Source organism: Stenella coeruleoalba (assembly GCF_951394435.1).
Source record: "Stenella coeruleoalba genome assembly, chromosome: 8".
Lineage (NCBI taxonomy): Eukaryota > Metazoa > Chordata > Mammalia > Artiodactyla > Delphinidae > Stenella > Stenella coeruleoalba.
In genome coordinates, this window is record NC_137154.1 from 37,469,432 (window position 1) to 37,485,181 (window position 15,750).

A 15,750-nucleotide genomic window follows, 5' to 3' on the forward strand; every position below is an offset into this window, starting at 1 on the left:
CAAATGCATCTATCAATAACTTTAATAAGGTACAAGTGATAGTAAATAAAAGGGCAAAATAAGATAGTCCAATTAGTTAAGAATTACCAAAACATCTGGTGAGGGATTTTGGTTACCTATTGGATCTTATAGATCCTGGTAATTATAGGTGTATACAAGCTTATTTTTTTTCTATGTGTAAAATATTAGGACATGCTTGATACAAAGATAATCACCCAGGTCATGGGTGAATGGTTAACAGCAGGTATGGACCCTTTCCAAAAAGGCAGGAGTATCTGGGAAGATGACTTTGAGTTTGCTTTTTCACAAAACAGTTTCCTAGGTTTAAAAATCTAGTTAAATACTGGAGGATTCTAGGAAGATGTAGAAGTAGGAAGCACCAGGAATCTATCTTCCCAACTAGACAATAACTGCACTGCCAGAATCTGTCTGATATAACTTTTGGTGGAACTCTGGAGTCTTCTGAAAGCTTGAAATTTCCAGGGGAAGGTTTGTATGTTAAACTGTGGTTAGTTTCAGCCAATTTCAGCCCTTAGCAGAGTAGCAGGGCTGTTTACATGTACGGAAAGCAGTCTGTGCACAGCCTGTGAAAAGCACCCTTTCCTCCAAATATCAGAGATCTGTTCTCTAATGACTGATTACTGCTTCTGATGACAGAGGGGTAGACAAAGAGGGCAAAGCCATTGTTGTTGCACCTCCCCACTACTGTTGCAAGCCTCTCCCCCTCTGGCTAAAGTAACCTCCAAGGAATGTAAAGGGCAGGCACCCTTTCCCCCTTCCCTTAGTATTTCTTTTTCCCCTCATGGGAGCCAGACATTAAAGACCAGAACATACAAAAGCAGTGGCATATTTGGGGGAAATTAGAAAGTAACCACGTATGCCCAGGGAAAAGCACAGGCCTAGAGACAACCTCAAAGACCTTAAGAGTACACCTCAGGTTGGTCCTTGGCACAGAAACAGCCTTCAACCATCAAAAAACAAAAGCGATAACAATAACAACAAAAACCCAGCAAACCCTGGGGAAGGGATAGAATCTGATAACATTGTCATATATTACTAGATTCAAACATCCAGTTTTCAACAACAGCAACAAAAACAACAAAACACAAGGCATACAAAGAAATATAAAAGCATGGCCCATTCAAAGGGAAAAATGAATCAACAGAAACTGTCCCTGGGGGGAAAAAAAACCGATGGCAGATATACTAGACAAAGACTTTAAAACAACTGTCTTAAAGATACTCAAAGAACTAAAGGAAGAGGTAGAGAAAGTCAAGAAAATGATGAGTGAACAAAACGGAAATATCAATAAAGAAATATAAAACCTAAAAAGAACCCCCACCCCCAAAATTCTAGAGCTGAAAAGCACAATAACTGAAATGAAAAAAATCACTGGATGGACTAAGAAGCAGATTTGAGCAGGCAGAAGACAGAATCAGCAAACCTGAAGATAGGACAATGGAAATTACTGACTCAGGAACAGAAAGAAAAAAGACTGAAGAAAAGTGAAAAACAAGATCATCAGCAGATTTCTCACCAGAAACTTTGGAGGCCAGAAGGTACTGGGCAGATATATTTAAAGTGATAAAAAGAAAACAACTGTCAACCAAGAATCATATCTTATACCGGCAAAACTGTTCTTCAAAAGTGAGGGAAAAATTAAGACTTTGCCAAAGAAACTAAAGCTTAGGGAGTTCATCACCACTAGACCAGTCCTGCAAGAAATACTCAAGGCAGTCCTGCAGGATGAAATAAACAATAACTTGAAGCCATGTGAAAAAATAAAGATCTCAATAAAGGTAAATGCATGGGCAGTTATAAAAGCTAGTAATATTGTAACAATGGTTTATACTTACACTTTTTATTTTCTGCATAATTTAGGAGACTAATACATTAAAAAAATTAGTCTAAAAGCTAGTATTACTGTGACTTTGGTATGTAACTCCCATTTTCAAATTTAAGAAACAACTGCATTTAAAAGAATTATTAGTTTATATTTTGGGGCAAACTGTGCAAAGATGCAATTTTGTGACATCAACAATCAAAAGGGGTGAGGATGGAACTATGAAGAAGCAGAGGTTTTGTATGTTATTGAAGTTAAGCTGGTAGAAATTCAAATAAGAGTATTATAACTTTAGGGTGCTAAAGGTAATCCCCCATGGCAACCAAAATGAAAATAGCTATAATAGCTATAGGATATATACAAAAGAAAATGAGACAGGAATTTAAATATTTCACTACAAAAAATAAACACAAAAGAAGACAGTAATGCAGGAAATGAGAAACAAGAAGCTCTAAAGCATATAGAAAACAAATAGCACAATGACAGAAGCCCCCATTATCAGTAATTACTTTAAATGTAAACAAATTACACTCTACAATCAAAAGAGATTGACATAATGGATCAAAACACAGAAGCCAAGTACATGCTGTCAACATGAAACTTACTTTAAAGCCAAAGACACAAATAGATTAAAAGTGACAGAATGGAAAAAGATATTTTATGCAAATAGTAACCAAAAGGGAGCAGGGGTGGCTACACTAATGTCAGATAAAATAGACTTCAAATCAAAAAAGTTTACAGTAGGCAAAGAAGGACATTACATACTAATTAGAGGTTCAATAAAGAAAATGAAAGAAAATAAAACAATAATTATAAACATGTATGCATCTAATAGCAGACCATCAAAATACATGAAGCAAAAACTGACAAAACTGAAGGGAGAAACAGACAGTTCTACAATAATAACTGAAGACTTAAATACCCAACTTTCAATAATGGATAGATCAATCAAACAGAAGGTAAGTAAGGAAATAGAGAATTCAACACCACAGACCAACTAGATCTAACAGACAAATGGAACACTTTACCCAACAATAACAGCATCTACATTCTCCTCAAGTGCACATGGGATATTTTCGAGAATAGACCATACGTTTACGTTATGCCACAAATTAAGTCTCAATAGATTTAAAAAGACAGGCATCATACAAAGTATATTCTCTGACACAATGAGGTGAATTTAGAAATCAATAACAGAAGTAACACTGGAAAATTCACAAATCTGTGGAAATTAAAAAGCACACTCTATAACAACCTAATGGATCAAAGAAGAAAGCACAATGGAAATTAGGAAATACTTAGAGATGAATGAAAATGAAAACATAACATAAAACTTATTGGTCAGAGAGAAAGCAGTGCTAAAGGGTAAACTTATAGCCATATATGCTTACATTAAAAAACACGAAAGATGTCAATCTAACATTACAACTTAAGGAACTAGAAAAAAAAGAACAAATTAAACCCAAATCTAGCAAATGGAAGTAAATAATGAAGATCAGAAATAACAAAATAGAGAACGGAAAAACAATAGAAAAAAATCAATGGTTCTTTGAAAAGATCAACAAATTGACAACTTTTAGCTAGATGAATTAAGAAAAAAGAGAGAAGACTCAAATTACTAAAATCAGAAATGAAAGTGGAGCCATTATTACTGCTTCTAAGCATTACCCATTTACCAAGGCCAGACAAAGTCACTATAAGAAAAAAACTAGAGGCGGAGGCACCACACGGGCCCGGGCAAGCTTCTGGGTTGCAGCCGTACGCCACGGCCTAGCATGTCGGAAGCGGATGAGGAGCAGCCCATGGAGACAATGGGCGCCACCGACAACGGACACGAGGCCACCACTGAAGGCAAGTCGCCAGCCGGCACTGGGGTCACGGTGGGTGCTGAAGGCGGAAGCACGGCGCCCCAGGCTGGCAACCAGAACGGCACGGAGGGCTACTAGATAAATGTCAGCAAGAACAAGGAGGATGCAGGAAAACTGTTCACTGGTGGCCTGAGCTGGGATACCAGCAAAAAGGACCTAAAGGACTATTTTACCAAATCTGGAGAGGTCGTTGACTGTACAATAAAAATGGATCAAAAAAAAAAATGGATCCCAGGGCCTCCCTGGTGGCACAGTGGTTGAGAGTCCGCCTGCCGATGCAGGGGACAGGGGTTCATGCCCCGGTCCGGGAAGATCCCACATGCCGCGGAGCGGCTGGGCCCGTGAGCCATGGCTGCTGAGCCTGCGCGTCCGGAGCCTGTGCTCCACAACGGGAGAGGCCACAACAGAGAGAGGCCCGTGTACCGCAAAAAAAAACAAAAACAAAAACAAAAACATACCAAGTATCTTTTCCAAACACAATGTTACAAAACTAGAAATTAACAGGAGGGAAACTGGAAAGTTCAAAAATATATGGAAATTAAACAACACACACCTGAACAACCAAAGAGTCAAAGAAGAAATCAAAAGGGAAATTTAAAAATATCTTGAAACAAATGAAAATGGAAACACAACATACGAAAACTTATGGGATGAAGCAAGAGCAGTTCGTAGAGAGGGAAGTCTATACAGCATTAAATGCCTACATTAAGAAAAAAGGAAGACCTCAAATAAACAACCTCAAGGAGCCAGTAATAGAAGAACAAACCAAGTCCAAAGTTAGCAGAAGGAAGGAAATAACAAAGATCAGAGTGGAGATAAATTAAACAGAGACTAAAAGGACAATAGAAAAGGTCAATGAAACTAACACCTGGTTTTTTGAAAAGTTAAAATTGACAAACTGGACTAAGGAAAAAAGAGAGAAGACTCAAATAAAATCAGAAATGAAAACAGAGACCTTACCACTGATACCACACAAATACAAAGGATCAGGACACTACTATGAACAATTATATGCCAACAAATTGGACACCCTAGAGGAAATGGATAAATTCCTAGAAACATAAACCTACCAACACTACATAATGAAGAAATAGAATAAATGAACAGACCAATAATGAGTAAAGAGATTGAATCAGTAATCAAAAATCTCCCAACAAAGAGAAGTCCAGGACCAGATGGCTTCCCTGGTGAATCTACCAAACATTTAAAGAATTAATGCCAATCCTTCTCAAACTCTTCCCCAAAATTGAAGAGTAGGGAAAACTCCCACACTCATTTTATGAGACCAACATTACTCTAATACCAAAACCAGATAAGGCTGCTACAGGAAAACTACAGGCCAATTTCCCTGATGAATACAGATGCAAAAATTCTCAACAAAATATTAGCAAACCAAATTCAACAATATATTGAAAGGATCATAAATCATGATCAAGTGGGATTTATCCCTGGGATGTAAGGATGTTTTAACATATGCAAATCAATAAATGTGATATACCACATTAACAGAATAAAAATTAAAATTTTATTATCATTGCAATAGATGCAGAAAAAGCAATTACCAAAATTCAATACCTGTTCATGTCAATGTCATATTAACAAAGTGGGTAGAGAAGGAATGTACCTAAACATAATAAAAGCCATATATAACAAGCCCACAACTAACATACTCAAAGGTGAAAACCTGAAAGCTGTTCCTCTAAGATCAGCAACAAGACAAGTGTTCCCACTCTCACCACTCCTATTCAACACAGTACTGAAAAGTCCTAGCCAGAGCAATAAGGCAGGAGCCAAAATGAAAAGGTATCCAAATTAGAATAAAAGAAGTAAAACTGTCTCTGATAACAGATGATATGACCTTATTTATAGAAAATTCTAAAGACCCCACCAAAAACTAATAGAACTAATCAGTACATTTAGTGAAGTTTCAGGATACAAAATACAGAAATCAGTTGTGTTTCTATACACTAACAACAAATTACCTGAAAAATAAATAAAGAAAACAATCCCATTCACAATAATATCAAAAACAATAGATACTTAGGAATAAATTTAATCAAAGAGATTAAATATCTGCACACTCAAAACTATACGACTTTGATGCAAAAAAATGAAGCAGGGCTTCCCTGGTGGCGCAGTGGTTGAGAGTCCGCCTGCCGATGCAGGGGACACGGGTTCGTGCCCCGGTCCAGGAAGATCCCACATGCCGCAGAGCGGCTGGGCCCGTGAGCCATGGCTGCTGAGCCTGCGCGTCCGGAGCCTGTGCTCCGCAACGGGAGAGGCCACAACAGTGAGAGGCCTGCGTACCACAAAAAAAAAAAAAAAAAAAAAAAAATGAAGCAGACACAAATAAATGGAAAAACATCCCATGTTCATGGATTGGAAGTAGTAATATTGTTAAAATGTCCATACTATCCAAAGCATTCCATAGATTCAATGCAATCTAAAATACCAACGGCATTTTCACAGAAATATAAAAAACAATCCTAAAATTCATATGGGGCCACAAAAGACCCCAAATAGCCAAAGCAATCCTGAGAAAGAAGAAAAAAGTTAGAGGCATCACACTGCCTGATTTCAAACTATATTACAAAGCTATAGTAATCAAAGCAGTATAGTACTGGAATAAAAACAGACATATAGACCAATGAAACAGAATCGAGAGCCTAGAAATAAGCCCTTGCAGATACTGTCAACGGGTATTTGACAAGGGAGCCAAGAATACTCAGTGGAAAAATACAGTCTTTACAATGAATGGTGTTGGGAAACTGAATAATCACATGCAGAGGAATGAAACTGGACCCATATCTTATGCTGCTCACAAAAATCAACTCAAAATGGATTAAAGCTTTAAACAGAAGCCTGAAAGTGTAAAACTCCTAGAAGAAAATGTAGGGGAAAAACTCCTTGACATTGGTCTTGGCAATGATTTTTTTGGATATGACACCAAAAGCACAAGCAACAAAAGCAAAATAAATGACTGGGACTACATCAAACAAAAAAAAAATTTGCAAACCATTTATCTTATAAGGGGTTAATATTCAAAACATCTAAGGAACTCATACAACTCAATACCAAAAATTCCGACTTAAAAATGGGCAGAGGGGGCTTCCCTGGTGGTGCAGTGGTTGCGAGTCCGCCTGCCGATGCAGGGGACACGGGTTCGTGCCCCGGTCCGGGAAGATCCCACATGCCGCGGAGCGGCTGGGCCCATGAGCCATGGACGCTGAGCCTGCGCGTCCGGAGCCTGTGCTCCGCAACGGGAGAGGCCACAACAGTGAGAGGCCTGCGTACCGAAAAAAAAAAAAAGGGCAGAGGAACCAAACAGACATTTTTCCAAAGAAAACATACAAATGGTTAACAGGTTCATGAAAAGATGCTCAACTTCACTAATCATCTGGGAAATACAAATGAAAACCACAGTGAGATATCACCTGACACCTGTTTGAATGGCTATCACCAAGAGGACACATGTTGGCGAGGATATGAAGAAAAGGGAACACTCGTGCACTGCCTGCGGGAATGTAAATTGCTACAGCCACTATGGAAAACAGTATGGAGTTTCCTCAAAAAAATTAAAAATGGAACTACCATATGACTTAGCAATCCCACTTTGGGGCATATATCCACAGGAAATGAAATCAGTATCTCAAAGAGATACCAACACTCCCATATTCACTTCAGCATTATTCACAATAGCCAAGATATGAAAACAACCTTGATGTCCATCTACAGATAAATGTCTAAAGAAGATGTGGTATATAGATATACAATGGAATATTCAGCTACAAAAAAGAAGGAAATTTTGCCATTTGTGACATAGATGGACCTTGAAGGCCTTATGCTAAGTGAAATAAGTCTGACAGAGAAAAAAAATACTGTATGATATCACATATGTGGAAACTAAAAAAGCCAGACTCATAGAAAGAGAGAATAGAATGGTGGTTGCCAGAGGCTAGGGGAAAGGAGAAATGGGGAGATGTTGGTCAAAGGATATAAACTTCCAGATGTAAGATGAATAAGTTCTGAGGATCTAATGTTGGCTATAGTTAACACTACTATATTTTATATATATACTTGAAAGTTGCTAAGAGAGTAAATCTTCTCTTAGTGAACCTTCTCTCTCCTTTCTTTTGTGGAGTTCCCACCACAAATAACCACGTTATATGCATTAAACTTACATGTTATATGTCAATTATATATCAGTAAAGCTGGAAAAAAAGTATTGTGTATTTGGATGGGGGCGGTTTATTGTCATAAATTTACCTAAATGACATTGTTTTAAAAAGAAAAAAAAAGGAATGGTATGGAAATATCATCCTTATGCAGTTAAACGGAGTAGAAGGGACTCACCTGGATTTGAAACAATAAGCATCTTACAGTCAGGACTATTTTGGACCATGGCAGGAATGATTGATTTCATGATATTCACATTACGTTGGACCAGGTCAAGGCGACTTTCTCCTTCCTGCTGCTGTGCATCTGCTGTGACAATAACTACTTTGGAATTTGCAGATATACTGTAATCTAAAGAAGGAAACAAAAGAAACTATTTGGTCAAGACTGCCATAATCACTGTGCTTTAATTCTTTAAAAGTCTATTGTATGATGATGGTATTAAAGTACTACTTTCATGTCTGGCATTTGCAGATGAACAGATTTTCCATATAGTAATGTTATCTTGTATAATCTGAAGGAAATTTTGTTACTATGATTTACCAATGTTCACATGGCTTTTTTTAAAAAAAATAATAACAGAACCTACCATGGCTTTTAGCCCACATTCTCATTTGTTATTAAGGCCTGAGGCACTGCAAGTCAGCTCTCTGGATTTTTAGAAATACCATATGAATCAGAAGCTTAGAACTCTGAGAATTTATGTGTGTTTCATGATTCGAAGAGTGAGAATGTATTTACTTACATTATTTACTTAAAATTATTATTATAACTTGTTTATGTATTTGAGATCATAAACAAGTTCTTGATTCACACAAGAAAATTAATTACCTTCTAAATCTGATGACCAATTGTAAAATGTTTCACCTATTAAACCCAAGGACAGGGGCTTTCCTGGTGGCGCAGTGGTTGAGAATCTGCCTGCCAATGCAGGGGACACGGGTTCGAGCCCTGGTCCGGAAAGATCCCACATGCTGCGGAACAGCTAAGCCTGTGCGCCACAACTACTGAGCCTGCGCTCTAGAACCCGCGAGCCACAACTACTGAGGCCCGTGCACCTAGAGCCCATGCTCCACAACAAGAGAAGCCACCACAATGAGAAGCCCACGCACCGCAACGAAGAGTAGCCCACACTCACTGAAACTAGAGAAAGCCCGCGCGCAGCAACGAAGACCCAACGCAGCCAAAAATTTTAAAACATAAGTAAATTAAAAAAAAAAAAACAACGACAATATGTTACAATGCTCACTATCCCATACTGGACTTTTTAAAAACTATCATATACTTAGAAGTTATTTTCTATTTGGATGTCAAAAACTAAATTAGCTAAAATCTCTATATGTCATCTCCATTTTAAAAAAACTTATTTTTATGCTCTTTTGAAAAGGAAATTTGCTTGATTTTAAACATACTATTACATCTCTATGATCATTCTTATATCTTTCTAATCCAATTTATAAACCGTAAACATCTGAATGGTTTTCCTGCCCCAGTAAAGATTTTAATTAGAAAGACAAACTTAGAGAATTTCATTTCTTAGGCTGGCAAGTTTCACATTAATCTAAGAGATTATCTTTCCCTTGTATCAAATAAAAGATCTACACAGGGCTTCCCTGGTGGCGCAGTGGTTGAGAGTCCGCCTGCCGATGCAGGGGACACGGGTTCGTGCCCCGGTCCGGGAAGATCCCACATGCCATAGAGAGGCTGGGCCCGTGAGCCATGGCCGCTGAGCCTGCACGTCCAGAGCCTGTGCTCCCCAACGGGAGAGGCCACAACAGTGAGAGGCCCGCTTACCGCAAAAAAAAAAAAAAAAAAAAAAAAGATCTACAGGAGGAAGTTCTCTTCTCTCTCTGCATACATAGTCTACTCACTCTTGCTCAAAGACCTTGCTTGACATCATCTTCCATAAAGTCTTATCTAACCACAGAAATCCAAAGTAATCTCTCAACCTCTGTCTCTCTCTGTAACTCTCTATCCCAGCCCCTCGTTTTCTCCCTCCTCCCCCCCGACTTTTAGAGAATAAACTGGCAAAAAGCCTCGCAACTTCTCCAGAATCATCTCGCCATAGCTCAGATCAACTATTTGAAATATTATGTCCGACAACTTCAATTAAAGTGTATACCAGAGTAAAATATCAAGTCTTTTCACAATCTGCCAACAAGTTAACTTACTAGCTTTGTGTCTTATTTTTATTTCAGATTTTCCAGGTACCCTGATTCTGTTAATGCCATCATCTCCTTACCTGTTATTTATTTTCCTTTCTAAATATAACTCAGTCCTCCCAGAGACAGCAAACCATAGTGATCTGGAGCAAAGGCTTCTTCAAATACCAATTCCTCTGCCAGGCATCCCCTAATTATATCATTCATAAATACTACTCTGACTTCACTGAATTTTTATAGCACTTACTGCCTATAATTCTCACATAGTCCTTATTTATAGTGCCTTATGTTATCTTCCTGTGGTTATGTTGTATTTATACCCCTAACTTGATCATTAGATCCATAATAACAGATTCTGGTCTCATACTACCTTAAAACCTTAAAAAGGTTTACTACCTATTCATATTCAAATAACATATTAAGTTTTATCTGTTTTGAATCATAAGGTATGTATTACTTTAGATAACTATTATCTGACATTTATCCATGTTAATGTGTGTCCCTCTAGTTCATTCACTTTCATTGCTGTGTAATATTACAGTGCATAATTGATCAACTTAGTATTGTTATACAATGAATTATTTCCAGTTTGGGGCTATTACAAATGACAACACTATACATCCTTGTACATGTATCTTAGTACACATGTACACAAATTTCTCTTGGGAATATACCTAGGAGTGCAATTTCTAGGTTTGGGATATGTTCATGTTCAACTTCACCAGGTAATGACAAACTTAAAAAAAAAACATAGTTTTAATATAATACATTTCTACATGTCATGTATGAGAAAACCTATTGTTCCACATCCTGACAAACACTTAGTATTATCACACTTTTGTCAGTCTAATAGGTGTGTAATGGTATATTGATATACTTTTTATTTTCTTGGTTACTAATGAGATTGTCTTTTCCTATATTTATAGGCAATTCGAGTTTCTTCTTTTGTGAAATGTTCAAGTCTTTTCCTATTTTTCTGTTGGGCTACCTATATTTATCTTATTTATTACCCAAGTACTTTTAGTCTGAACACAATTCCCTTGCCAGTTGTTTATGTTGCAAATGTTTTCTCTCAGTTTACACTTTGTCTCTTCACTCTTTTAGTGCCTTTTTAAGAACATAAACACTAAACTTTATACTCTTTCCTTTACTGTTTATGCTTTTTGTGTCCTTGTGTTTAATAAATTCTTCCCTATCCTGAGGTCATAAAGATATTCTATGTTATCTTCTAAACAGAAGCTTTGAAGTTTTGCCTTTCATATTTTTGGTCTTTAACCAATTTGGAATTGTGTGTGTTATCAAGAAACGGTTCAGGGGACTTCCCTGGTGGTCCAGTGGCTAAGACTCTGTGCTCCCAATGCAGGGGACCCAGGTTCGAGCTCTGGTCAGGGCACTAGATCCCACATGCCGCAACTAAAGATCCCACATGCCGCAACTAAAGATCCTGCATGCCGCAACGAAGATCCGTTGCAGCCAAATAAATAAAAAAATATTTTTTTTTAAAAAGGAAAGGGTTCAATTTTATTTCTTTCCATAAAAACAACGATTGCCATAAGAAAAAGAATTTATAAGTCTGCAAATTTCCCATTGAGCTACAATATGATCAGTGTTATATAACGATCTTTTGTTTGTCTCTGCACTTAATTAGTGTAGCTTTGTAATAAGTCTTGATATCTGGTAAAGCAAGTTCTCACCACCTTGTTCTTTTTCAAGAGTATTCTTGACTGCGCAGCCCAGGCTGTTGCCATGGTGAAGCTGAGCAAAGGCTGCAGCAGCTCTTCAAGGGTGGGCACTTTGCCATCCACTGGAGCTCTGTTCCTTTTAAGATTTACCTGGGATTTGAGAAGAATGCCTGAATCTACTGTTTTGAACCTGCTTTGGGGATAAAGGACTATTTGGTCAACTGGATTTGGAAGCGATCAATGGACAGGAAGAGCATGGAAGGTGTGCACTCTGCCTGGGAGGTGAAATGGAACATCTTTCAGACATTTACCAGTTGGATGGCACAGGGTTCTCACTGCACAGCTGCATCTGTGGCAGAGTGGAACCTCTACTGACTTATTTATGATAGACTGTATCAAAATAAGTGTTTTTAACAATGTTTTAAAAAGTATCTTGTCTATTCTTGGACCTTTGAATTTCTGAATGAATTTTAGAATTAGTTTATTATGTACAACAACAACAACAATAAAACTTGTTGGGTTTTGACTGTGATTGCATATAATCTATAATCAATATGGGAAGAACAGACATCTTACAATATTGAGACTTTTATGAACAAGGCATATCTCTTCATTTATTTAGATATTTAACATCTTTCAATGAGGCTGTATTATTTTCTGCATAAAAGCTCTTATACATGTCTTGTTAGATTTATTCCTAGGTACTTCCTATATTTGATAACAAATACTACCTTTAAAAATTTTTGCTTGTTTTTGAATAGATTTTTAATAATAGTTAATATTATTAATAGTTAATATTAATAGTTAATAATTATTAATAGTTAATAATTTTGTGTCTGGCATCCTTGCTAAACTCTTATTTAGTTCTATATGTTGTCCCTCTTCTTATATTTAACTTCTTTTTGATTTTTTTATAAAATCAAAAAGTATGTTTTTATAATTTTACTTCTTCCCCTTTACTAAAAGGATTGATTCAGGTACTTATCCTGCCATATGACTAGAAATTCAAGGCTGAATGATTTTTTAAAGTATTTTAATATAGGAGTAGCTCTTTTAACTTGACTCCACTCAATAAACTCAACAGATGAACTGATGTAAAACATACTGATACCCAAGGCACACTGAACACTCTCAACTAGCAGACTTCTGTCTAGTACATCTGTATACTTCTGCTCATGAGTTGCTGCATATCAAGAATCTGTCACGCTTATACCCAAATATATTTATGCCAGATATATCTATTAATTATATAATATGATGTAAATCACTAAAATATGAGGATGAAAGAAATACACGGAAAAGGTAAACACTACATTCAGGATTGAGATATGAACAGATGTAACACACAGAATGTATCAAGTGAATTGGTAATGTTTTATTTCTTTTGCTGGGTGTTGGATACACTGATGTTTGTTATACTTAAAACTTTTTATATCTGAAGTATTTCATAATTAATTTTTTTAATGATTGTTACTATGAAAATTAAGTTGAACGCCTTAGAAAGACATATTAAAAGAAGGTTGTTTAAAAATCTTCCTCTTAGGTATGAGAGAAATAAAAATGGAGAAAAACCATAAAAATTTAATAGAATTTTGTGATTAGACTGCTTCATGAGTATCTTTAAATTAATTACAGTATTTTAAAGAAATAGAAATGATTACTACTGGTATGCTATAAAAAACACACTGCAAAACTCCAATCAGCTGAGCCATACTCAAAGTCCTTGCCCTAGAATCAGAAAATCAGCAAATGAAGTTCTAAGTACATTAACATGTTTAGCTCAATATAAAATTTTATGATGGTTCTTTCTAATAGGCATTTTTAAATTAAGTAACCACTTTCAGTTCCAATCATGTTAGATAAGAGGGATTCTAGTAGAAAGTACATCTGTTGAATCACATTACCAAAAAGCACACTACATATATCACTGTATGATAAAAGTTATTTTTCCTAATGCTCTAAGGCTTCTTACTTGGCCAACACATGATGCTAGTGCTAATGGAGCTAAGCTCTCCATTTCCTCTTCTATAGCATCAAACTATACCCTGAAACATGATCCTCTAAAAACACACATCAAAAAAACAGGTTAGGGACTTCCTTGGTGGCGTAGTGATTAAGAATCAGCCTGCCAATGCAGGGGACACGGGTTCGAGCCCTGGTCCAGGAAGGTCCCATATGCCACGGAGCAACTAAGCCCACGCTCCACAACTACTGAGCCTGCGCTCTAGAGCCCGCGTGCCACAACTACTGAAGCCCACGAGCCTAGAGCCCGTGCTCTGCAACAAAAGAAGCCACTGCAATGAGAAGCCCGTGTACTGCAACGAAGAGCAGCCCCCGCTCGTCGCAACTAGAGAAAGCCTGTGCACAGCAACGAACCCCACACAGCCAAAAATAAATAAATAAATAAAACAGGTTAAAGAATATAGATAAATGTATCAGTAATATTACAAAACTATTCAAGACTGCATATCCTTGAGAAAATATATAAGACTGAATGGCAAGTTTAAAAAGCATTTATATGTCAGTTGTGTAAAAAACAAATGAAAAAAGGAAAGAAACAAAACCATTAACAGACGAGATTTAAAATTTTCTTCATACTGTTTTGGTATTTACCAAATTTTCTCCAATTAGAATGGAATGGTGTTTTTTTTTTTTTTTTTTTTTTTTTGTGGTACGCGGGCCTCTCACTGTTGTGGCCTCTTCCGTTGCGGAGCACAGGCTCCGGATGTGCAGGCTCAGCGGCCATGGCTCACGGGCCTAGCTGCTCCGCGGCATGTGGGATCTTCCTGGACCAGGGCACGAACCCGTGTCCCCTGCATCAGCAGGCGGACTCTCAACCACTGCACCACCAGGGAAGCCCCTGGAATGTTTTTTTTCAAAAAATTAACCTTCTAAACTATATGTCCTAATTACAATAGTGCTATTTTTTAATTTTATATTTATTGACAACAGTTTGATAAACTTCATTACTTGTTTTTAAAGCTCTGAAAATAACTTTATAAAACTAACCTTTTCCAGAAACAAACTTTGAAGTATTAAAGAAAAGACTGCCATGATGAAGATCCATTGTTTCTCCCTTCAGTCTGTCCACTGCAACATCCACAAGGGCAAGCTCATCAGCCAAATCCTAAAATACATGAAAGTCCTGAATAAAATGTTCCCATTTCAGTTTTAGGAGAAAGAGAAAAAATTTTGTGTGGTTATTTTATAATCAAAGGAGTGTTACATTTTTAATAGAAAAAGTGGTATAAAAATAATGGTCTTTATGGGAGTTCCCTGGTGCCCTAGTGGTTAGGATTCTGAGCTTTCACTGCTGTGGCTCCGGTTCAATCCCTCAGTCGCTGGTAGGGGAACTGCAAGCTGAAAGGCATGGCCAAGAGAAGTCTTTTAATGTGCCTAGAGAGACCAGAAGTTAAGGTAAACAACAGAATGTAGCAAAAATTATTAATTGCTTTGCCTTTGCATAATTGTTAAGTTTTTTAGAATTGGTTTTCTTCCACTTCAGGTAACAGTATAAAACGAATGAAAAGTTATGAAATCCTTTCAAAGGTTTTTATTATATTTAACCCTTATGCCTAATTTCTGAATTGGTTGAAGTTGTTTTTAGTATGAATGCTTATGGCCAAAATATAAAGGTAGCCACCTGTGGGAAACCATTTCATGTGGCTCAGTATATTACAATTAACGTCCGCCCTCCAACCTAGGGGTAGATAAGCATATACCAGACCCAACCAATTGTTCCATCCTTCCTTCTGGCTGCATCAATTAGTTCACAAATGGGTATATGGCCCAGGCATAACAAATGAGCACAATGTCTATGAGGTTAGAAAATGGAAGATGAGAAATGAAGTCTCGTTTTTCTTTGCAATCATAAGCTCTAATGATATAAGACTCTAAGAACAAACTGTACAGCCATCTTCACCACCATATACAAAGACCCTGCCCAAGGATTAAGCCAACAGAGGAAGTATGGACTAAGATATACAGAGACTGTGTCTTGATATGTCTGAATTCCAGAA

The 15,750-nt window shown here is 37.1% G+C and overlaps 1 protein-coding gene across 1 annotated transcript in view; it reads right to left on the reverse strand.

The window, feature by feature from the left end:
• Positions 1-15,750, reverse strand: part of LOC307189793 (uncharacterized protein) — a 47,165-nt gene that overhangs the window by 27,050 nt on the left and 4,365 nt on the right. The window contains exon 2 of the mRNA XM_079928258.1: positions 14,741-14,858. Within this exon, the coding sequence (XP_079784384.1) occupies positions 14,741-14,858 (118 nt within the window). The remainder of the gene's footprint in view (positions 1-14,740; positions 14,859-15,750) is intronic.